Here is a 24,995-nt window from a genome sequence, read left to right as displayed (position 1 = left end):
CGACATCGTTAATAGGGTATTCAAAATCACATTCATTTCAATATGGTAAAAATACTTACCTCATTCACATTTTCATACAATATAAATATCAAATATAGCAATAACGATTAAGCTCGGTTTATAGAAATACAAACCACTATTTATCGAATTTAATCGATATCTTCGCTCACTTTCTCTTTCCCTTCTTTGATGACGATCCGGTGCTACGCTTTGCTACTAACAATCATACAATTAAAATTCATCAATATACTAATTCATAAAACACATTTTCACTTTCTATCAAACTTTTACAAAAATTCCAATTTCGTCCTTTTTCCATTACTAATCTTTTTCTTTAACTTAAGCTTCATATTCTCTTTTAATCAACTCATTAACAATTTCTAACTCATAAAATTCATTATAAAACATAAATTTTGAGCTCTATTCAACTTAATCCCTATTTAAACCTAACTTAGAATTCTTTTAATAAATCACTCAATTTTCACTTCTAACTTCAATTCCTATCAATTTAACCCATAAAACCTCAATTTATTCAACTAAATCAATATCTAAAATTTTCTATTTTTCTTCATTTTAACCTCATACATGTAGAACTTTGAATTAGGCATCCATAAACATAAAAATCATAAGAAAATGAGCTAAAACAACTTACCAATTAAACTTTAGGGCCTTAATCCTCAAATTTCCCTTTTCTTTTCTTTCTTTCTTTCCTTCTTTCTTTCTCACGCTTGCTCTCTGTAACTCTTTCTATGTTTCTTTACTCATTATTATTTATTCATTATACTATATTATATTATTATTAACCTATAAAAATATAAATTAACATGTGTAATAGCTATAACATAAAATATCTTATAGCTATTACACATATATACCAACTATTACACATGTTATATCATACATTCACACACATGGCACTTAGGGTCTAATTGCTAGATTAGTCCCTTTTACTTCTTTAATCTATAATTAAATTTTTATTCCTTATGCAATTTAATCCTTTAAACTAAATTCAAGCTACTTCACTTAATTAAACACTAAATAACCATTCAACTATAATTCATAAATATTTCTAATAAATATTCATGAATAAATTTCACGGAAACAGTACTCAAGACTCAATTTCCGATACCGTAACTTTCGGTTCATTACAACAAGTATTTATCATATAATTCAAATAGTAATAAGATTCGTCTTAGGTTTCATCTTCCTTAGGTATTTAGGGAATTTAGTTCATAACAATAGAGAGAAACATCTCAAAATTGGGAAAACAAAAAAACATAAAGAAACCCAAAAACTTCGGTAGAAACTGAATGGAGATCTTTAATCTTGAAGGAGATCCTGCTTCTGGTATGATTCCGATGGTTGACCTTGAGTGTTTTTTTGCAGTCTACTCTTCGTCCCCCTTTTATCCTATTTTAAGGTCTTTTAATAGACTTTTGAATGCCCAAATTAGCCCAAAATTGGCTTTTTCCGAGCAGAATTAGACTTAGGCTCGACAGGGACACGGCCGTGTGCCACGCCCGTGTGAAGGTGCTTAGGCAGTGTGCAATTCTGACTTGGTTTGGTGTTGATATGGCCATGACACATGGGCGTGTGGCCTACCCGTTTGTTACACACGGGCGTGTAGATCACCCGTGTGGAAGTGCCTAGGCCGTGTGCCATGCTGATTTCAGCCCATTTTGTTTGTTTTTGGCCCATTTCTTACTCTTTTCGCCTTCCAATGCTTGCCTAAGTATAAAACATGAATTTAAAGGATTAGGAGCATCGAATTCAATGAAACAAAGGAAAAATCATCCATAAATATGCCAAGCATGGGGTAAAAATATGTATATATTACAGTTTATCAAATATCCCCACACTTAAGCATTTGCTTGCCCTCAAGGAAAATCCTCAACTCACAATTAAAATAAATACTTTTCAACTTATAATTCTCATCAATAATGTTCGAAATAATTCACAAGTAGTCATACATTAAGAGTTTAACTAAAAGAACATTAAAGTTTCAAATAATCAAAATTGAACATTTTAATCATAAAATCGTAGGTATCCCCCTTTATCTAAGTAATTACCTTTAATTCCAAATCCACAAGGGTTGACATCTTTACAAAAGATTCACTCAAAATCACTCAAAGTGTTTAAGGTTCAATAAATAAGCACTCAATAGTCAAACATAAAAAGTTATTACCATAGGCTTGCATGAAAATCAAATCTCCACCACTATAATGAGATGATACATAAATCAAAAGGTCTTTAACCGGGTTGTAATGGGGCTTGGGTTAAAGGTGTGGACAAAGGCTGAAAAAGAGAGATAGAATCGAGATTAATTTAATAGGTTACCAAACCTAGAAAAAAAATAAAGCTAATCACTGAATTACAAACAAATGCCAGAATTAACACTAACCAAAACTAATAAAGTGAGCTTTTCTTTTGATATAATGACTTTACTTATCCAAGCTCTTTAGAACATGTAATTGAATGAATATAAATATACGGTTTTTTTTTTAGAATAAGAACAAGTACTTAAATAGAAAGCACATAAAAAGAAATAATTCAGCAAGTGAAATGAACGAGCATAGTTAGGTAACTTATGAAATCAGATCTCGATAAAAAGGAGTTAATGAAAAGGGAGAAATTCTGAATGATCAAAAAGGGTTAAGTTACGGGTTAATATTAAGGGGAAAATCAAGAAATAATAGTTAAGGTGCAAAGGGGTTCATTAGGGGTTAATTATGTGGGTAGGCTCTTTATGGAGTAAATGGGTTAAAACCTAAGGGTCTTTATCATTTTAGTATATCAAATCAAAGGTGTGGTCTCGACATGTATAATAAATGCAAGTTCTAGAATAAAAAAAAATCAATGTTGACACACTCATAACCAATAAAATCAGTGAGCAAGAAAGATATATGCTCTAAAAGGATCAAAATCTCACGAAAATTATGGGTATTTGATGTTAATCCTGTGAATTCAAAACTTCAAGATAATACCTCCATTCAGGGAAACAACCTAGCAATTTTACTTCTCAAAAGTCAACTTATCATGCTTGATTCTCTAATATCTTAAAGTTTAAACAATCAATGCACAGTTACCTATGATTTAATTCAAAACATATCAATCAAAATCATAAATCAATCTGAATTCACTCTAATAATAGGATGAGAAAATTATTTGAGAATAAGATAAAAATTCAGGGATTTTCAGATAATCACATAAATAACCTTCCCACACTTAAGATGTACATTGTCCTCAATGTACAAAGGTAGATAATAATAATATAAGTATAATATCAGAAAAGAGGGAGAGAAACGAAACGACCCTGAATTTTTGGATGAAATCCTTGGAAGAGCGAAAGCTAGAATTGTAGAGAAGGCCAAATGAAAGGCATGATTCTGAGTAACTAATAAGAAAATAAACACCACTGTGGAAGAGAATTAAGGGATTACTTGATAATAATTATAAAGATAATAATGGTTCAAAATAGAAAACATAAGTCTTCAAAAATAAATAAGAGACAAAATAGAATTGAAATAAAAATAAAAATAAAAATAATAGTAAAATAAAGGGACTCAAAGGTCCTCATCATCAGATGCCTCGTGGGTCGATGGTGTCGAATGAGAGATGTGGAGGTGGTGGAAAATCTGTCGAAGAGTGGCATCGATACTGTTGAACCACTCAAAGCACTGCTACTCAAAACGAGTGAATCACTCGAATAAATCTGTTAAAGTGGCAGCAAGAGGTCGGTGACTCGGTGGTGGTGGTGGGGGTGGCTCCTCATGAGGGGGAGGGACATCATCAGTAATGTCCTCTAGCTCATCCTGGTCACTAGAATGGACGAGTCTGTACTGAGGGAGGTCAAATCCACGGCGTCGCTTTATCATCCTCATTTGGATCATACTCGATATTCCTTAAGGAGACATCTGGCCTACTAGTGTGAGTGTTATTGACATCTCTGGAGTGTCGAAAAGGCCGAAATGTCGAGTGAGGCAAGTCATGTAGGGTCCAAGGCAAATGGGACCCCTCCTATGGCGATCCGTCTGATGGCGAAAAGCGAGGGTGATAAAATATGCCAAGTCAAATACATAACCAGTCACCATGCTCCATAAGAAGTAAGCATTGGTGGTGCTAACGACGCCGGTGCTCTCTCTTCTCCCAGTCAAGGTATGAGCCAAGATAGCATGGATGTAACGTAGTACTGGTGGAAGAGAAGACGCCTTTGAGTGACTTGCGTCATAGGGAATAGTACTCGCCGTAAGGTCGGTCCAACAGCAAGAGGGAGAGTGGTGTATGTGACAGTGCAGATGTAAAAAAAAATTCGGACACCGTGAACTCCTCCGTGTAGAGGCCTAAGGTAGCTCCAAACTCTGGTACATTCATGTGCCTTACGTGTCCACCAAGTCTAAAAATAATAGTACCGGCCTCGTCATGGGCATTCATCACATGTTATAGATGGAAAGTAGTGTAAAACTCCAATGTAAGCTCCGAATAGGTGGGCCCAATAATTGCAAACAATCGATCCCATGGGGCAGTATCGAGATGGAAATGAACCAGGTGAGCAAGTTGGACCTGCTTCAAGGCGGCCCAATCAATACAACTACCCATACCTAGTGGTCGCACGCGCAAAAGCTGAAACAAGTCGTCCTGTGGGCTAGAGGAGAATCGAAGTAAAGGGTGACGAGCTTATGTTGAGGCACTCGAGGAGGTTGCACCGGGAGTCTTCCGCTTTTTCAAAGCAGGAACTGCAGTCTTCTTGCCTCGTGTGTTTGTCATGGTGTTCCTGAAAATAAAAAAAAAAGTAAAAAAAAATCAACACCGAATATTCTACCAGATATCGAAGAAAAGAAAACAATAAAATCAAAGTAGTAGAAATAATAGTAATATCCTAAAAAATATATCCTATCATTGAAAATAGCAGAGACCAGAAAAATATATAGGCATATATCAATAGTACCAACAAATAACTAAAAGGAAGAAAAATCATGGAAAGAATATAAAGTATCAAACTAATTAAAAACATATGGATGCAAATATAAGGAAATATAAATACTAAAAATAATAAAATATAATATAATAGAACAAAGACAGAAATGAAAGAGTCATAAAACAAAACAATCAAAGTAATGATAAAAAGAATAATATTCATAAAAATAATAATACTAACAATTATAATAGAAAAATTTAAGAAAGAAGAATTTACTAAAATAAAAATGGAATAACACTCAGGATGTAAATAAATAAAGAAATAAATAAGTAAAATAAAATAAGGGTGAGGGAAAGGGGGAAACCACGGTAGTGGTCGGAGGTGTGAACGGCAGTGGTTCGACGGTCAGAGGTAGAGAAGAAAAGGGGAGAAAAGAAGAGAAAAGGAAAAGAATGGGAAAGAAAGGGAAGAGAAAATGACAAAAGGGGGCGACCGGTGGTGGAGGCAGTTACTGGTACGGTCGGTGTTGGTGGGGCACAAGCGTGAGGGTTGAAGGCTGCGACGGCTAAAGGTGGCAGAGTTGGGGAAGAAGACAAAAGTAAAAGTTAGGGTTTGGAGGGTTTAAAAAGGGGACACAGTCATGTGAGGCCCGTGTTGGGCCACACGGCCATGTCGCACGCTCGTGTGTCTAGAGTTTAGCCTGTGTTTGTCACGAAATTTAGTGCCCATTCGTCACACGACCTTGGACACGCCCATGTGTCCAAGCCGTATGGTTCACACGGTCGTATCGCACGACCGTGGGATACGAAGTTCGCTTCTTCCACGCCAGTGTGGTATTCCACACGTCCATGTGTCCGAACACACGGCCGTATGCCTTGCCCGTGTACCTCTCTGACTTGTTTAAAAATTTAAAAATTTTGCTCCAATTTTCACACGGCCCTGTTGCACGGTTGTGTGGATCGAATTCATGGCTGTGTGGCTTGATACTTAGGGATTTTTAGCCCTGTTTCCACACGGCCATGGACACGCCCAGGTGTCCAGGCCGTGTGGATTAATGTTCCCGCATAAAAAACATGAAAAATAGCTAAATTAAACTAGTTGTGGTGTTAGTGCCGAGTTGCCTCTTGAAAAGCGCTTATTTAAAGTCTAAGCTCGACTTACCTCATATTTTGCATAGTCACGATGGATTGAGGAGTTGAAACTCCTCACCTCTACTATTAAATTTATGAAAATAAGGTCTGAGTCGAGTATTATTTACCTTGAAAGTTTCGAATTCAGTATGTGTTACCTCGACTGTACCATGCAGGAAGATATTCAATATCATGAAGGGAATCGCTTCGTTTGTATTGTGCTCTGAAGTAGCAATTCGGGGGTCCTTTTTATCTAACAATACTTTATCCCCGACCTTAAATTACCTTGTTTCATCCCTACACTCATCATGGCGTCGCTTTGATTCATCATGTACTTTTGGTTTCTCCTTGACATGTGTCTGTCATTCATCTAGTTCATCAATTTGTAGTCTTTGTTCCTTATGACTCGTTCTATTTTTGTCACATGGACTAGAATGTGGCCCCATCACATTCTTTCTAGGTGTTTCCTGCAAAGAAGTTTAGGCCTTAACATTACTCGAGTTAACAGAACTTAAACAATCGTCTCGATTACTAGATATATTAGCAAAATCACAAGCTCGAAGTTTAATCGTGTCATCTCCTACACAAAGTATCAATTCACCTGTGCCAACATCTATGATAGTTCTAGCAGTTGCTAAAAATAGTCTTCCTAAAATTAAAGGTGCATCACTATCCTCATCCATGTCTAGAACAATAAAGTCAACTGGGAATATAAATTTATCAATATTGACTAGCACATCTTCAATAATACCCCTAGGAAATCTAATTGTTTTATCTGCCAATTGAATACTCATCCTAGTATGTTTGGGTTTCCCAAGACCTAGTTGTTTAAATATTTTATAAGGTATGACATTAATGCTTGCCCCTAAATCAGCCAAAGCATTGTTAACATTTAAACTACCAATTAAGTAAAGAATCGTAAAACTCCCTGGATCTTTCAACTTGTGGGTAGCTTATTTTGTAAAATGGATGAGCAAACTGCGTTTCATTCCACATGTGACGATCATCTAACTTTCATTTATTAGCCAAGAGCTCCTTTAAAAATTTCACTACGTTTGGCATTTGCGAAAGAGCTTCAATAAACGGTAAGTTAATATGCAACTTTTTTAGTAGTTTAAGAAATTTACCGAATTGCTCGTCCATGTGGTATTTCCTTGTCGCCTTAGGGTATGGCACACGAGGTTTATACTCTTTACTTACCAGCTCCTGTGTACCATGATTCATCTCATCCTTACCAATACTTACCATAGCCTCATGCCTCATTTCAAATTTAGATTCAACTAACCCTTCTTCGTCAAGCACAGTGATTGCATAGAGTTGCTCCTTTGGGTTAGTTTCTGTGTTACTAGGCATGCTACCTTGTGGATGTTCAGAAAGTAACTTAGCAAGCTGCCCTATTTGAGTTTCGAGCCCTTGAATTGACGCTTGTTGATTCTTAAGCCCTGTTTCGGTATTCTAAAAATGAGTTTCTGACACTGAGATGAATTTTGTGAGTATCTCTTCAAGGTTCGATTTCTTCTCTTGTTAGTAAGGTGGTTGTTGAACACCTGGAGGATGTTATGGTCTTTGATTTCCTTGACCACCCCACGAGAAATTAGGATAGTTCTTCCAACCTGCATTATATGTGTTACTATACTGATTATTTTAAGATCTAGAATTATTACCCATATAGTGGGCTTGTTCCTCCTCGGTGCTAGGGTTGAAGGATGGATACTCTGTGCTGTGCACTCCTCCTCCATTTGAATCACACCTCATTACTGGATGTACCTGAGTGGAACCACACAAACCATCAATCTTTTTATTTAAAAGTTCTACCTAGTTAGATAGCATAGTGACCAAGTCGAGGTTGAAAACACCAGCTGCTTTTGTCGGTTTTGTTCTCATGACTTGCCACTGATAGTTATTCAGTGACATCTCTTCAATAAATTTGTAAGCCTCTTCAGGTGTTTTGTTGTTTAATGTTCCACCAGCAGCTGCGTCGATCAATTGTCTTGTTGAAGGGTTTACACCATTGTAAAAAGTCTGAACCTAGAGCCATAGAGGTAACCCATGGTGAGGGCACCTTTTCAATAGATATTTGTATCTCTCCCATGCATCATAAATGTTTCTAAATCCATCTGCACAAAAGAAGAGATATCATTCCTTAATTTAGCCGTTTTAGCTGACAGAAAATATTTAAATAAAAATTTTTCAGCCATTTGTTCCCAAATAGTGATTGACCCTCGAGATAACGAGTTCAACCACTGTTTAGCCTTATTTTTTAATGAAAAGGGAAATAACCGAAGGCGAATGGCATCATCAGAAATGCCATTAATCTTAAAGGTGTCGCAAAATTCCAGAAAATTAGCTAAATGAGTGTTTGGATCCTTGTCCTGCAAACCATCCAACTGAACAAACTATTGTATCATTTGAATCGTGTTAGGTTTCAGTTCAAAATTATTTGCAGCAATAGCAGGTCTAACTATACTCTATTCAGTTCCTGTTAAAGTAGGTTTAACATAATCATATATAGTACGAGGAACAGGATTCTGATCTACGAGATTTCCAGCAACCACAGGAGATAGCAGATTATTCTGATTATCAGCCATCTCCTCAGTTGTAGTATGGATATCATCCTCTCGTTCTTCCTTTATGTATTGTAGGCTTCACCTTATTTCTATTCGGTTTTTGCAAGCTATGCTCTCGATCTCACTATCAAAAAGCAAAGGTCCTGATGGGTTTCTTCTAGTCATAAATTGTTAAAAACCTACTAGGAGTTAAATAAAAGAAAATTTTAGAAAAGAAAAATTAAAATTAAAAACAAAAAGTAAATTGCAATAAAGGTAAAAATGACTAAAGTAATAAAAATTAAGTGTTCCTAATATCTTAGTCCCCGACAACGGCGTCAAAAACTTGATGGTCGTAAAACTAGCTAAAAATTAGACTAAGGTAAGCGCACCTATTGAACAGTAGTATAGTTGAGGTGAGACTAGAAATATCGTATCCACGAGGACTAAAAGTACTAGTAATTACTATCTTTTTATTATCTAGCCTGAAAACTGAAAGGATGATTTAAAAACTAAAATTAACTATCTAATTAACTAAGACTACAACAAAAATAAAAGTTAGAAAATACTTTAGGAAAACCGATGGAGAAGACAATACCCAAGGAAGATTTCACCTAGACTTCACGTATTACCTCTGAATTAGATGATTTATTCACTTGACTTAATCCGTAGGAATCCTTGATTTATGTTAATAACTCTCTTGAGACTAAAAACAAATGACTCTAAGTTGATTAATCAAAACCTTTTTCTAATTAAAACCCCTATTGTTGCATTAATTCGATCTATGGATTCCCTTATTAGATTTGACTCTAATCCAGTAGATTTATGTCGTCTTATCTCTAGGATTGCATGTAACTCCGCCTAATTATGGGCGATCTACTCTTAAATAGGGAATTTTTCTCCTTTGAATAAGCACATCAAAAACTTGAATTAATATCCTGGAATATTAAAGCAAGGGTTAAATTCACAATTAAGAATAAGAACAAGTATATATCATATAATTCAAATAGTAATAAGATTCGTCTTAGGTTTCATCTTCCTTAGGTATTTAGGAAATTTAGTTCATAACAATAGAGGGAAACATCTCAAAATTGAGAAAACAACAAAACATAAAGAAACCCAAAAACTTCGGTAGTAATTGAATGGAGATCTCCAGTCTTGAAGGAGATCCTACTTCCGGTATGATTCCGATGGTTGACCATGAGTGTTTTTTTGTGGTCTACTCTTTGTCCCCCTTTTATCCTCTTTTAGGGTCTTTTAATAGACTTTTGAATGCCCAAATTAGCCCAAAATTGGCCTTTTCCGAGTAAAATTAGACTTAGGCTCGACAGGGACATGGCCGTGTTTCACGCCCGTGTGAAGGTGCTTAGGCCATGTGCAATTCTGACTTGGTTGGTGTCGACACAGCTATGACACATGGGCATGTGGCCTACCCGTGTGTTACACACGGGCATGTGGATCACCCGTGTGGAAGTGCCTAGGCCGTGTGCCATGCTGATTTCGGCCCATTTTGTCTATTTTTGGCCCGTTTCTTGCTCTTTTCGCCTTCCAATGCTAGCCTAAGTATAAAACATGAATTTAAAGGATTAGGAGCATCAAATTCAATGAAACCAAGGAAAAATCATCCATAAATATGCCAAGCATGGGTAAAAATATGTATATATTACGATTTATCATATGCCAAACAACTTTTTTTGGCAGGAAGAGTCACATTATTGCAATTCGTACTCCTGTCCATTCCTAATTTTTTCATGCAAACAATGATCATCCCAAAAGGAGTCTGTGAGAAGATTGAGAGCATTGTTAGAAAATTTATTTTGGGATCTTCCAATGGTTATAAGAAGATGGCTTTAATTAATTGAGAGTCTATATGTCAACCATGCTCTTGTAAAGGTCTCAAAATTCTTCACTTGGAGGACTAAAATGGGACATTTTTTTATGAAAATAGGGTTTGCACTACTGACTAAAAATGAAGCTTTGTGGGTTCATGTTCTTAGATATAAATACAGCATGAAAGAAGGATTACCGGAGAATATCGTGCGAGGGAGATGTTCCTTTCTTTGGAGGGCCCTTACTAAGGTATGGCCTTTACTGCTTGAGAATATCGTTTGGTCAATGGCAAATGGTAGATTTATTTGGTGTTAGAAGGAGTCATGGATTCCACATTTAGGGTCGTTGATTAAACAGATCCTTTCCCGTGAAAATATTATGTCCAACTGTCAACTTAGTGAAATGGTAACGAAAAAGGGATTGTGGAACCTTGATCTTTTCAAAGTATGGCTTTCGGATGATTGCATTAAAATAATTGTGAGTATTCCTCCGCCTCATCCAGATGCGAGGATAGATCGCTTAGTGTGGCTGAACAATTTGAAGAGCTCGTTTTCAATAAAGAGTGCATATTGGACGACCAGGAAGAGATTTTGGGATCCAAAAAAAGGCATTAAAAAATCGTTTTGAGGTATCAAGGGCCACAACAAGTCCATTTCATTTTTTGGCTTGTATTTAAACAAAGACTTCTTAATGATGAAAGAATAAGGATGAGAATTGGATACGATTGCACATGTTTGATCTATCTACATGAGAATAAGGATATTTTACATGTACTTAGAGATTGTCTAGCTGCAAAGGAGGTTTGGCATCGGGTTGTACCTTCTGGTTAACATTATAGGTTTTTCTCCAAAACACTTAGCTGAATGGTTGGAATATAATTTAAGTGATAACTTATGGATGTCTAATGTGGGTTTTAGTTGGGCTACTCTTTTTGGGTTACTTGTTTGGCAAACTTGGAAAAATAAAAATTTATTCATTTTTTAGAGTTTATCTTGGTACTCTTCTAAAATAGTTAATTCTTCGATTAGTTGGGTAAAGTAGTATATTTTGGTGAACAAGAAAACCTCAATTAGTCAGTACGAAATTGAGTCACACCTCCCGTTGATAGGTAATTGTTGCATTTTGAATTCTGATAGGGTGATTAATCTGATTTCTAGCATAGCTTCTGTTAGAGGTATGTTGTAGAAACTGAATGGTGAGTGGATCTTGGGTTATAATCATTTTGGGGGGGTTTGTTTAGTATTTGAAGCAGAGCTCTAGGGAATCTTAGATGGCTTGACTCTTGTACAAAAACGGGGTTTGGATAGAGTGTTGATTCAAGCTGATAACTTAGAAGTAGTCAAAATCATTCAAGAAAGCCAATCAATAAATTCGTCTTCAGCCTTGGTGAGAAGGATTCATCAACTTGTTCTGATGGTCGAATATTGAAGAATTAGGTATGTTCTAAGGGAGAATAATAAAGTTGCGGATTCGTTAGCCAAAATGGTTTCTGACAAAGATCACATCATTCAATTGTTCAAGGAGGTAGGGGTGAGTATTTGATCGAGTCGAGTCGAGTCGAATCAAGTAAAAAAATTTTGAGTTAGTCAAGTTGACGAATCCTATTTTAGCAACCGAACTCAATTTGAATTTTTTTTAATCGAGTCGAATTGAGTCAAAAAATTTCGAATCAATTTGAGTTGAGTTAACGAATCTTATTATTTATACTTAATGTTGCATTTACATTGACCGATTATTTAACTAGTAGACAAAATACAAGCTTTTAGATTAATTTTGAGTAAAGGAAAAAGGGGGAGTGGAGGGATTCTGGAAGGGAAGTAAGTCTACTGGGTAAATATTTATCAAAACAACATAGTTTTGCCTTTTAACTTGATAGTTTTGACTTTTAATTTTAGATAAAGTAAACATTTATCAAAACGACGTAGTTTTACCTTTTCTTATTTGGATTTTCGAATAACTCGAATTAAGTGTGAGCGTTCGGCTGAATCGAGTGAAATTGTTCAAGTTAAATTAGAAAAATTAATAATGTCAAATTAAAATCTTGTTACAATATAACTATTTCCATGTTAGAGCATAAAATTTGAAACCATATATATTTGAAAATTTTTGAAAGCATAATAATAATAAGATATTTTCAACTTTTTTATATATTTTTAGATTTTTTAAAATACAAATTTTAGAATTTTTATGAATATTTTGAATTTTAAAATTATTTTCAATTTTTGAAAATTATTTTGATTGTTTTGTAATTTTTGTTAAGAGAGACCAATTTGCCCATTTTCAAAATTGATTGGGACCAAAAGGATATTTATACTAATATGTTATTCGAATTATTTGAGTTATTCAAATTGTAAAAATTCAACTCGACTCGAGCTCGAAATCCGAAATTTCTTTTTCGAGTTGACTCAAATAATTCGAATAACTCGATTCGATTAACTCGAAATTTTGATTTTTTGAATCAAATAGAATCAAATTTTACTAAACCCTACAAGGAGTTCCCCAAAGATCTCTTACATTTATTGGACAACAACATAGATAGTGATGCTTTTGGATTATTGTAATCTATTTTTTCTTTAAAAAAAAAAAGAAAAAGAATGGTCCTAAAGACCGAAGAAGTCTAAAGTTATAAATTTACGTAATTGTACAGTATCTTTAAAATTACCATGCAACCACATATAAAAAAAGATCCTCTGTGAAAACTGAGATAACATATAAAAAAATTTGTGTAAGTAAAATTCCCAGAATGTATGGAGTTTTTAAAGCTTCGGTGACGGATCCCAATGACATGATAAGGAAATAAAAATATAAAATAATATAAAACTTTCGTTCAAAATATTATGCCAAAACATTGATACAAATAATTCAAGAAATATGTACAGAGAATTTTGAAGTACGGATGAAAATAAAAACACAAACTGGAACCCTAATTTTTTTATGTGAATACGTTGATACAAATATTCCAAGGAAGATGTACAGAAGATACAAATTTAGAGAAACATTAAGGCACCATACCCTGCAAATAGCATGAAAGCACCATTATGTCACTGCAAATAGGATTTGATAATTTGAAGCACACAGTAGCTGTTCATTGCTCCTCGGTTTTCAAGGAAGTCCAGCCTCTTTCTGTTGCAATTTGTCTCATAGCATGTGAAACGAAACCCAGAACATAGCCAACAAAACCACCAAGCACCAAGACACTACCACCCCAGACATAGTGTGAAAATGAGTACCGTGTCACATCATCAACCTTATGGACTGCTCCGACTTTACCATTGTTATCATCACCACCATTGAGAACTTGCCCAGATGCCAAAATCTCAACCATGTCATGCACCTCCCCGTCATGGTTTCCTACGAACGATAGTGTAAGTTTCTCTTTTGTAGCAATTAATCTAGTGTACCCAAACTCGCCTGTGCGGTACAAAGACCTCTTGGGTTGTGGGTAGACGGGATCGTGTGGATGGTCTGGTCGAGGTTCCCATGTTGGTTGCCAGTCTTGTCCTGCCATCCCAATCACAACATGAACTGGAAATGCCTCCCAATCCTTCCCCTTCTGCCCCATGCTTCCACATGTGAAGTTCTTCAATGGACAAAACCTCTCGTACCGATGAACATGGCCCCATAATGCAAGGTTTACATTGTTTTTCACAAATAAAGGTTCCAAATGCTCAAGCATTTTCTCTCTCAATGGGGCGTCCCTACTTTCGAAACTTGTAGTGTACATTGGTCTATGCCCTTGAACTACAACAAAAGGGGTCTTCATCCGATCAACCGACTCTAGATCATGCTTCAGAAAGTCATATTGGCTGCTTCCCGGAAGGAAATTGGTCTCGGTTGACATGTACACAAAATGAACGGGCCCCATATCAAATGAGTAGTAAAGGTTTCGGGTGGCTGGAGCACGGGTTCCAGTTGGTTCTGAAGAGTTGCCAGGCATATTGAATCTAAGGCTGTAGGGAACCCCACATTCACCACCTCCATCAGTTCCATAAATTAAATTGGCCCAGTCAGGTTTCCAAGGCTGTGAAGGCCAATCATATTCATGATTGCCAATGCACACATGATACGGCACCTTGGAGGCAACAGGCTCAATTAAGTTGAAAAATTCATCCCACAACCATGAATAGCCTCTTGCATAGCTGATATCCCCGATATGGGAAATGAAAGTAGGCTTATCTCCAAGAGCTTCAAGGTCACGCAGGATCCACTTAATGGTTGATATGCTTTCATCTTGTGTGCGACTAAAGGTTAAGTAGGGTGTAGCAGTCCCCATGTCTCCAAATAGGAAGGCTATTGTTTCATTTGAACTTTTGTCCCATGACACAAAGCTATGTGTCGTGCTCCAACCTTTAGACTCGCTTCCAACCTGTTAGAATGTGCAAACCAGAGCTAAATTAACCATGAAAGTTTAATTGAAAGTACAACAATGTCATGAGGGAAAAATATGCTTCAATACTTTTCATTAGTCCTGCCATGTAACAAGGAAACAACGTGTAATTGAAGTTAACATGATAAAAAATAGATGAATCACACTCAAAATATCATATGAATTAACTTGAATTGATAACTAGCCACCTACTGATAGCGTCACTAAGTAGGCAAAGGATACTAATTCCACCTCAGAAAGGAAGGAAAGGTCTTTTTGGATATATATATATATATAAAAGCAGATATGCTACAAATCCTATCAAACATGTTTGGGAAGAAAGCAATAGCTCCGTGACAAGTGGTATTAGAGCCACTAATAACTACCCGAGTCCACATTGAAAAGGAAAAGAAAATCTTTAAATACATAAGTGTGTGCACTACACAGCTTATCAAAAAAAAAAAAAACACTTTGAGCAGATACACAATATGCTGCAGGCCAATGGTCCCATGACCATAGCACTAGATCAAAGATTCAAACTTCGAACCTAGGCCCACCCTCTCCTTCATCAGGACTAAGCTCTTTCTATAACAACATTTATTATAAATGTCATGCTTGTCAGAAAACTAAATTCTTATGTTTTATTTTATCCTTCATCTATAACAACAATAAGCATAAAGCATATCTACTTCAAATATTATTATGGTTATAGATGTAACATGATAAAAAGGAAATTGTAATGCAAGACAAGGAGCTCAGCATTGTAGCACAACCATTTGAATGAAGAAGGCGTTTTTTAGTTGGAACAAAATGTAGTTCAAAACATCTCCAAATTTAGCATTTAATTACCTGATAATAGTATTTCACCCCACCCTTTAAACCCGACATGACAGCGTCAAATATCCAACCAGGATCTCTCCAACCAACGCTCTCATTGGCCGGCGCGTGACACATGTCTTCCCTCTCGTACCTCCCCACACGTGCCACCGCTACGTCACCTTCCCACTCTCCTTCCTTCTCTCCGTACCTCACCTGCCTCTCCTCCGGGTCCTCCGCAACGAACATCACCCGCATCTCCCTTTCCCGACCGGTCAACGACAAGTGGATCTGCCCCGGCCCACGACCCAATTCGAAACCCACCGTCTCGGATTCCGCCAACAAGTGCTTCGTGCCCGGGAGGGGATTATGATCCTGGTCGTGGATTTCCGGGTTGACCTCGGATTCGGTCCAGCGGAAGATCCGGAAGGAGTAGTTAGAGCGGAGGGAGGTGAGGGGGAGAGAAATGGAGCCCGCTCCAGATTCCCAAGTTGAGGAAGAAGATGAAAGGAACTTGTAACCGATGAAGTTGTCGTGGGGTGAGTCGGGGGGCGAGTAGAGACCGAGCCAGTCGAGCTTGGACGGTGACTCGATGCCGGACCATTGGATGTGAACCGAATTACCCGATTTAGAAAGAGTTTTGGGGTTGACGGTGAGGATGGGTTCGGGTCGGACTTGAGAGATTAAAGGAAGGAAGAAGAAAAGCAAGATCATATTCATGGCGGATAACGGAAGTTAATCAAGTTGAGGATTGCAATAAAAGCGAAAGAAACAAGTATGGGCCTTTTTTTTTTGGGAAATAGAGAAATGTATGGGCTTTGAATAAAGGATTAGGCATATTTCTTTTTGAGGAAGATTATAATTGAGTGCCATTTTTATATATTTAGCAAAAGTGGATGACTTTTCAATTATTTAGCAAAAAAACATTTGTCCATATACTCATACAAAAATAAAAAACATGTAATAATATCATAATTGGTCTCTAAAAGTTTATCAAATTTTCAATTTAGTCCATTTATATTTAAAAATATTATGTTATTTTTAAAATTTAAAATTGTATTGTTTAAAATATTTAAATTTATTATTTTAGTATGCTAATTATCTTTTAAAAATTTAGAAAGTGAGTGTTGAATATTTTTAAGACATAATATATTATCTTTTAAATATTAAAAACTTGACAATTAGAATTATAAATCTATAATTCTGTATTATTGAAAAGAGAGTATCAATATTAAAACTAGTTTGTAGGTTTAAAAGGAATTTTAAAACTTTTGTTCATTTTATAATTTGATTGAGTTTAGTCCTATTCAAGTCGAGAGTGATATTTAGATGAAGCCTATTCAGCAATAATGATTTTAGGATTTAAACTCAATCAAAATTCCTAAGAAATAAGTTTATTTCAATTTTTTATAATTTTAAATTTTCATATATTAAAATAATGATACTTAAATTTTTTAATTTAAAAATAACATACTATTTTTAAATATAATTTTAAAGTGAAAGCAAGATATATAAAATTTTGAAATTTTGATATATGAGGATTGAGAGAAGGAAGGAACCTGTAGAATATGAGAGTAGAAGTGAAAGTCGAGATATGAAGGTGTCAATTTTGAAGCAGGTATATAATATAACAAAAAGTCCGTTTTAATAGATCAATTATGTTCTTTCAATCTTACATGTATTAATGCTACATCTATTTAATTTTGTTATTAGTATGTACAATTTATGACACTGTTTAGTTGTTGTTATTGTTAATGTGGCAGGGTGATTTTTTTTTTCCTGTTATACGATGACATTAGTTTAATGTTATTTAAAACAAATCAGATCCGTTGAATCAGGAATTAATTGGGGTTACCAATTAGAAGATGGTCTTTGAACCGTTTGATTCAAGAATCATTATTAATCAGCACACTTAAACCTAGCATTAATATCAATATCAATGTTAATCAAGTTATGAATCAATTGATAATACAACATTAAATTATGAAATCCTCACGAATTAAATGAAAAATTCTGTAAGAAACATATTTGTAGATAAGTCTTTAGTTAAAATAGTGAAATTAAAACATTAAATATTATGGTATTTTAAGTTTAAATCTTACCATAGTAATATTTTATAAAAATATATATAAAAGTAAAAACACCATTATATTAATATTTGTTATTTTATAAAACAATAGACTTTTAGTCATGTTTCAACTAAATTAATGTTCCATTGACGAATGACAACAATTCGATCAAAAGCTTAAATAATAATATAAATATAAATACTTAGTAATTATAATATATTTAAATAATAATAATTAAAATTTACACAATGAAACTTAAGGTTAATTATAATTTTTAAGTAGGGCTTGTTTGAAAAAGTGTTAAAAAATTGGTTAGTTATGGGAAACAGATGCCATTTTAGTTTTCTTGAAAATGGAAAACATTGAAGAAACATGTTTGGTTAAAAATTTTAAAATGATTCTTAGAAAATGAAAAATAAAAAACAATAAAAAGTTATTTTCACTAAAAATGCGTTTGTAAAAGTGAATGATGAAAATAAGAGTTTACAACTTTTAATGAATTGACTTTGGTTATTTAACAAAACAAATTTCAATGGTATTGAAAAATTCAATTTTGGGGTCAAATTTTCTTAATTCGAGTTGGCTAAAAATTAGGATTGAATAATTAAGTGTTGAATATGTAACAGCTCGATTTAGGATCTAGTCGAAACAGTGGTCTCGGGACCACAAATCCGAAGTTATAAAATTTATTCTATTACAATTATGAGGTTGTAACATGATTATAATAGTGCATGAAAAATTTGGTGAGTCAATTTTAACGTTTGTGAGCCCAATTGCGAAAAAAGACTAAATTGCATAAAAGGTAAAAGTTACTTTTTAGTACCCCAAATGTGTTAAATAGCTAGAGAACTAAAATTAGAGGATTTCAAAGAGTAATTTGACCCCTAGAAGCAAGGTGGCCGGCCATAGGAAACAAAATTGGTCAAATAGTCAAAGTTTAGGTGAATGATGTCATGAGTTGGTGATAAAATAATGCCTAAAAAGCCTAGCTATTATTTTCTTCTTCTCCATGTCTTCTCCCCACCGAAAATATCAACAAAAGAGGGGTTTTTGAAGCTTTGAAATTTCAGCAACTTATTACCTCAACAAGTAAGTGATTCCCATGTCCCTAGTTAATAATTTTTGCACTTTTGAGACCCTTGAAGTATAAGCTTTCAAATGAGGGGTCTATTTTGCAAAATGATTGAGAGTTTAGGGTTTTTCCATGAAAGGATTTGTGATGTTTGCTAAGTTTTTATGGAAGAATATGAGTCCTAGTTGTGACATAAACAACTTTTGTGAAAGGTATTAGCATGAAAACACCTAAAGGGACTATTTTGTGTAAGTTGCAAAATAGGTGATATGAGTGTGAAATAGTGAGATTTTGGGATTGCTACAGCAGTAAAAAGAGTTTAAATAGCTTGAAATACAAATTAATTTATATAAAAATTGATTTTCCAGCATAGGGGTAAAATGATCATTTTGCTAAAGTTCAGGGGCAAAATGGTCATTTTTCCAAAGATATGAATTTATGATTGCCTAATTGTAATTAGTGATTAAATGAGTGCATTTTGTTATTATAGATCAAGATTTGTCAAAACCGAACCTAGACCAGGGCAAAGCCAAGCAATCCAAGAAAACAGACTAGTCAAGTATATTTTGTAGATTGAGGTAAGTTGTATATAAATAATACGACTACATTGTTAATGTATGTAATCGAATTGTCATTGAATTGATATAGTATGAATTGCTAGATTGTGAACTGAGATTGTATATTAATGATTGAGATAGTGGAATGGTCTAGTTGAGACCCTAGGAAACAAACCGGATATTTATGCCATAACGTTTAGATTTCTTGTGTGCCAGTGTAAAACATGCCTGGGTCATGCATCAGCCACATTATGAGTGCCAGTATAAGACCATGTCTAGGACATGGCATCGGCATAGAGACGAGTGCCAATGTAAGACATGTTTGGGACATGCATTGGCCTCGCGATGATAGCCAGTGTAAGACGTGTCTGGGACACGCATCGGCTAAGAGTTGTGCTAGTGTAAGACATGTTTGGGACATGCATCAGCACGTATATACGAGAGCTAGTATAAGACCATGTCTGGGACATGGCATCGGCCTCGATGATGATAGCCAGTGTAAGACCATGTCTGGGACATGGCATCGGTAACTTATCCCATGTTCGAGGCTTATAGAATATCCGGTAGTTTTCCGAAAGGTTCAACTTTAAAGGTTATGAAAATGACTTAATAAGGAAAGTATAAAAATGTTTTGAGTGATACAGGTACCTATTTGGTATGCATGAGTAATGAGTTCAAATTAGAAAATGTGATTTGAGTAGACGGTAATGAGTAAGTCAAGTTTATGCTTACCTTTGAGCTATGAGTATGATGACTAATGGTAAAATTGTTGTTGTATATTTATTTATATGCAACTTACTAAGCTTTATGCTTACTCTCTTTTCTTTCCCCTTTTCTTTCAGTGCTGCTTAATTAGCTTAAGGATTCTTTGAAGTCAGAGATATCGATCACACTATCAATCGAAGCACTTGGTATAGTACAAATCTTCTTTTAAGTATGGCATGTATAGGGCTAGACCAGGATGTTGATTTAAATGAGAAATTGGTTATGTATTTTGGCTTAAGTCAAAGCCCTTCATTTTGTATCAAGCCTAGAATAATGGCTATTTTTCATTTTGATAAATGCATATAATGTTCTTTCTATGGATGAATTGGTGTCTATTGTGGAGAAATTTGTGTATTGAAATGATCTTGTGTAGGTTGTGTAAATTGGGTGACAAAATGACTTGGAAATGGCCTCCTTTTTGTCCACACGGGCATGACACACGGGCGTGTGTCTAGGCCGTGTATGACACGCGGCTCACCCCCATGGGTGTGTGTTTTGGCCGTGCGTCCCCTGCACTTAAACTTTTTAGTCAGTGTTGTACACAGGTAGGCCACACGGGCGTGTGCCATGGCCATGTCTTAAAGTCAGTATTGTATACGGGCAGGTCACACGGGCATGTGCCATGGCCATGTTCTTAAGTCAGATTCACACACGGGCTGAAAGCACGGGTGTGTTCTAAGCCACACGGACGTATGTGTCCACATGGTCTTTACCCATATAGGCGTGTGGAGCCTTAAAGCACAAAATTTTCCATGTTCTTCTTAAGTTCTCGATTTGGTCCTGAACCATCTTGAATGTATGTTTTGGGCCTAGTAAGCCCATTTAAGAGACAGATTGCTTATGAAACAAAAAGTTTTAATTTGATCAAGATTTTTATGACCTGATTTCCTAAGATTGATTGAGTTTAAGTTAGGTAGCACTTCAAACCCTATTATGGCGTCGGATACGGGCGAGGGGTGTTACAGAATACGAGATTGTAAAGTCGAATTATTATGTGTTATTAGATTAAATTGGTTAATAAAAATAATACATGGACTAAATTGATTAATACATGGACTAAATTGATAAGTGACTAAAATAAAAGAAATTGATTTTAAATTCATAAGTGCCTTAAAAAGCAATTTAACTAAGGTCATAGTAGCAATTCAACCATTTTAAATGTTATGATAATTCTTAATCAAAGGTTGAGTCATCACATACCATTAAGTGTCATAAAGGTTAATGAAATAATAGATTAATGGACAATTAAGTTAATTAATTTGTTAATCCATCATATAAATACTTGATGTGGGAGAGAGTACACCCTATATCTAGCCCAATCCCCGAGCCTAAGTAACGTGACGTTACATCAAACATCGAACTCATACATATTTACATAGTCTCAAATACATACAAGCATTGCCACTTTCAAATATATAGAGGAGTAATTAGTCTTAAACACCTTAGACAACATTTTAAACAACTTAACATACCTTAATCAACATTATAAATAATTTAAAAACATGCTTAGGAGCCATACAAGTATCAATACGCCATCACAGGTATCAATATTTTGGAAGATAAATATCGATACTAGTAAGAAAATTAATACCAAACTAGCATTCTATCAAATTTTAAACAAAAGAATTTTATCAATACATGGGCAAATGTATTGATATTTTCACATCAAGTATCAATACCAAATTAAGCTACTGACTTCACAAAGATGCAATTTAACTTTGAGGTATCGATATTTATGTCCCGAGTATCAACACCTCTATTCAAATTTTCAAAAACACAGTAAAGAAGAGTATTAACATGCTCAACATATCTTTAATCTAACATGCATTAATCATCACAGTATCAAGCATCAAATTTACCCAAAACACAGCCTAACGCAACATCTTTACCTTGTCAATCCAAATCATGGTGATAACAATTAATATTAGTAATAATTACCAAGCAAAAATTCTAGAAGTTCATAATCATACTAAACGAGCAAGAACATAATAATAGCTAGCCAAAAGTTCAGCCAAATTGCCTTTATTTCTACAGTTCAACGAATAATGATAATATCACCTACTTAAATACTAAAGCCTAACTTGGACCACTTCTTTGGAATTGCATCGCTTACATCACAAACGTTAAATATCTGCAATGGTTAAAAAGAGTGGGTGAGCTTAAACAAGCTAAGTGAATGTTAGAATAATCACAAAGTATACACAACATCAAAGGTTAAATAAGATCATACTACAATGCATTCACAACCACATTCTAACCAAGTTAAAATAACCTATTCACGCTTCATTAAATCATTAAACTAGCATATACTCTCACATGCGGTTACACTCAACTCGTATATATATAATTCGTTTAATGATAATTCATCAAGACAAAGTAATGTAGTCATGCTTTAATGACTCACAAGTCTAGCTTATATATTCACATGAGTTTGCACACAACATTTTCATGTACTAATCCAATTAATGATAATTGGGCGACTTGGAAACATGAAACATAAAAGTAGGCTCTATCACCACACATTGGATACATAGATCTCCATCACACCAATGAACTCAAAGACTCTAGCTTATCTCATAAGTGTAGCATAAAGCTAAACACTCTCCAACACACCAACATATCCGAGTGAATGGAGCTTGGCTCGACATTCCCTTATCCCTCCAATCTACCTCGAGGCCTTAATGCCCAAATCACAAAACTCAAGGGTGAGTACTCACAATCTTTTGGCATGTCAACTATATCCAATGATTTCACGAGATCGCAAGGCCAAAGTATCTGTAAATGCACACATTTAATTACTATTCTTATGCACTTAATCTTTGTTCATAAACATCAATTCACATCACAATTTGTAAACATAGCACAATTATCGGATTCACATCTAATTGCACTTTAAGTGCCACAACTATGCTCATTGAGCTATCACATATTCGTTCACATATGAATGCTTTAAAAATCATATTATTAGATACCACATACCAATATTAACTTACTTTACCTATCACATCAACATCACATACCACAATTCAATACATATGTATTTACCATTTTCTACACACTTTCACTGCACATTTATGTCGTTAATACAACATCATCACTATCATTTGGAATGTTTAATATGCCCACAACTAGCACATTCACAAGAGCTATCACAATATATATCACATGTCATATTATCACAACTTAGCACTCAGTCTATTGTACACAATCACATACTTTGCAAATTAAACGATGGATATAAGAAAGCTTACACTCGGAACTTAGGATAGGGGTTTAGGCTATTCCTAAACTCTCGATTAACACTATGAATTATGTCTACAAGAAGCAATTCCAAACACTCACCGTTCGCACTTTCGCCTAATTACCAAAAGCCTAAATTAACTTTTTTTTCTTTCCTTTTGCCTTACTTGTAGAAGGCTCCAATGGTTCCAAATCTTCACCAAAATTAACCACACAACAATCATAATTAAATTACAGCCATAAACACACCCAATCAATCAAAAATGCAGGTTTAAGGTTTCTTCCTCTTGGAACTAAAATTTTCGACTAGCAACCTCGAAATTCAAATATCTTAATCTCTACTCATTCCCATTGCCTAAAATCAATTCCAATCATCTAATTACTTACCTAAGAAAGATTCCCAATCTTCATACCTCACAAAACTGGTAACATCCCTAACCCGTATCAGTCATTGGAATAGGGTTACAAGGCATTGCCAGACGTATCGGAACATTCACATACACTTAAGCAAAACATAATCAAAGTATATAAAAATCATTCACAATTGTCCCTTATATAGGTCTACGAGACTTTAAACATGCTTTAAGAAGGGGTCGGGACTAAACCGAGCACATAAATTTTTTTTCAAAACTTAACAATTTTTTCTAAGTTACTGGGGTCACGCACCCATGTGAACAGGCCGTGTGCCTCACACCGCATTAGACACGCCTGTGTGTCTAGGCTGTGGCAAAACAGGGCATACATACTGACTTATCCACACGACCACAAAACACGCCCGTGTGCCAGGCCGTGTGAAAATTAAGGAGGTTACTGACTTGGCCACATGGCCTAGCACACGCCCGTGTGTGCAGCCGTGTGGTCTGCACAGACTCACCTCGAAGTGGCCCTCGAGCGACACAGAAGAGACACATGCTCGTGTCCCTGCCTGTGTGGGCAAAAATAGGCCATTTATAAGGCCAAAATTCCACATATTTTGGGTTCTCCCTACAAGCATCAATTGCACCATAATTTCAACCAATTTCAATCATAAAATATACACCATTCATGTCATATAATCACCAACCAATTTCATCCTTACTATCAAATCCAAAACATATCAAAATCACATACCAAACTCATTCATTCATACATGTCATTATCTCAATTTTTCATATCCACTCTCATACCCAAAATCATGCCATTTCCATAACTAGTTCACATAGCTAACTTAACAAATTAACCATTTTGTCACTAGGCCATTTATGCACATCAAAACAATCCATTTCTTAATACAACTTATATACCAAAAACCAAACCAAATAACAACTTTAATATAGCCATATCACATGGCATGAAATCATATTCAAATACTTCTAGCCTATACATGCCATACTTCAATATTCACATTTTCAAAAGGTACCAAAATAGAGTTCGATAGTGTGGTGATGATCCTCGATGATCCCTGAGCTCCCGATAGCTTCGATATCTACAAAACAATTTTAAACACATACAAAGTAAGCTTTTAAAAGCTTAGCAAGCCATATACAAATAAACTTATCACTTAACACAATTCTAAACCAATATATTCATGCAGCTCATGGCCAAACACAATCACATATCCATATGTCTCATACAGCTTATTTGATCATAATTCAGTTACATATAACATATCTCATTCTCATGATAATTCATACATGTATCATATGTCCA

At 35.1% G+C, this 24,995-nt stretch overlaps 1 protein-coding gene and 1 non-coding gene across 2 annotated transcripts; one reads left to right on the top strand and one right to left on the bottom strand.

Moving 5' to 3' along the window:
* Positions 1-8,089: 8,089 nt before the first annotated feature.
* LOC128287355 (small nucleolar RNA R71) lies at positions 8,090-8,195 on the top strand. Its single transcript, XR_008278055.1, has one exon. It is a non-coding gene; the product is annotated as a small nucleolar RNA R71 (small nucleolar RNA).
* Positions 8,196-13,231: 5,036 nt separating this feature from the next.
* LOC108464412 (probable inactive purple acid phosphatase 2) lies at positions 13,232-16,473 on the bottom strand. The gene is made up of 2 exons (XM_017764703.2): positions 15,637-16,473; positions 13,232-14,787 (listed from the first exon to the last, which is right to left on the bottom strand). The coding sequence occupies exons 1-2, from the start codon at positions 16,321-16,323 to the stop codon at positions 13,507-13,509; spliced, it is 1,968 nt and encodes a 655-aa protein (XP_017620192.1). The 5' UTR covers positions 16,324-16,473; the 3' UTR covers positions 13,232-13,506.
* Between the last annotated feature and the right edge of the window lie 8,522 nt (positions 16,474-24,995).

Source organism: Gossypium arboreum, chromosome 13 (assembly GCF_025698485.1).
Source record: "Gossypium arboreum isolate Shixiya-1 chromosome 13, ASM2569848v2, whole genome shotgun sequence".
Lineage (NCBI taxonomy): Eukaryota > Viridiplantae > Streptophyta > Magnoliopsida > Malvales > Malvaceae > Gossypium > Gossypium arboreum.
This window is presented reverse-complemented; position numbering and strand designations above follow the sequence as displayed.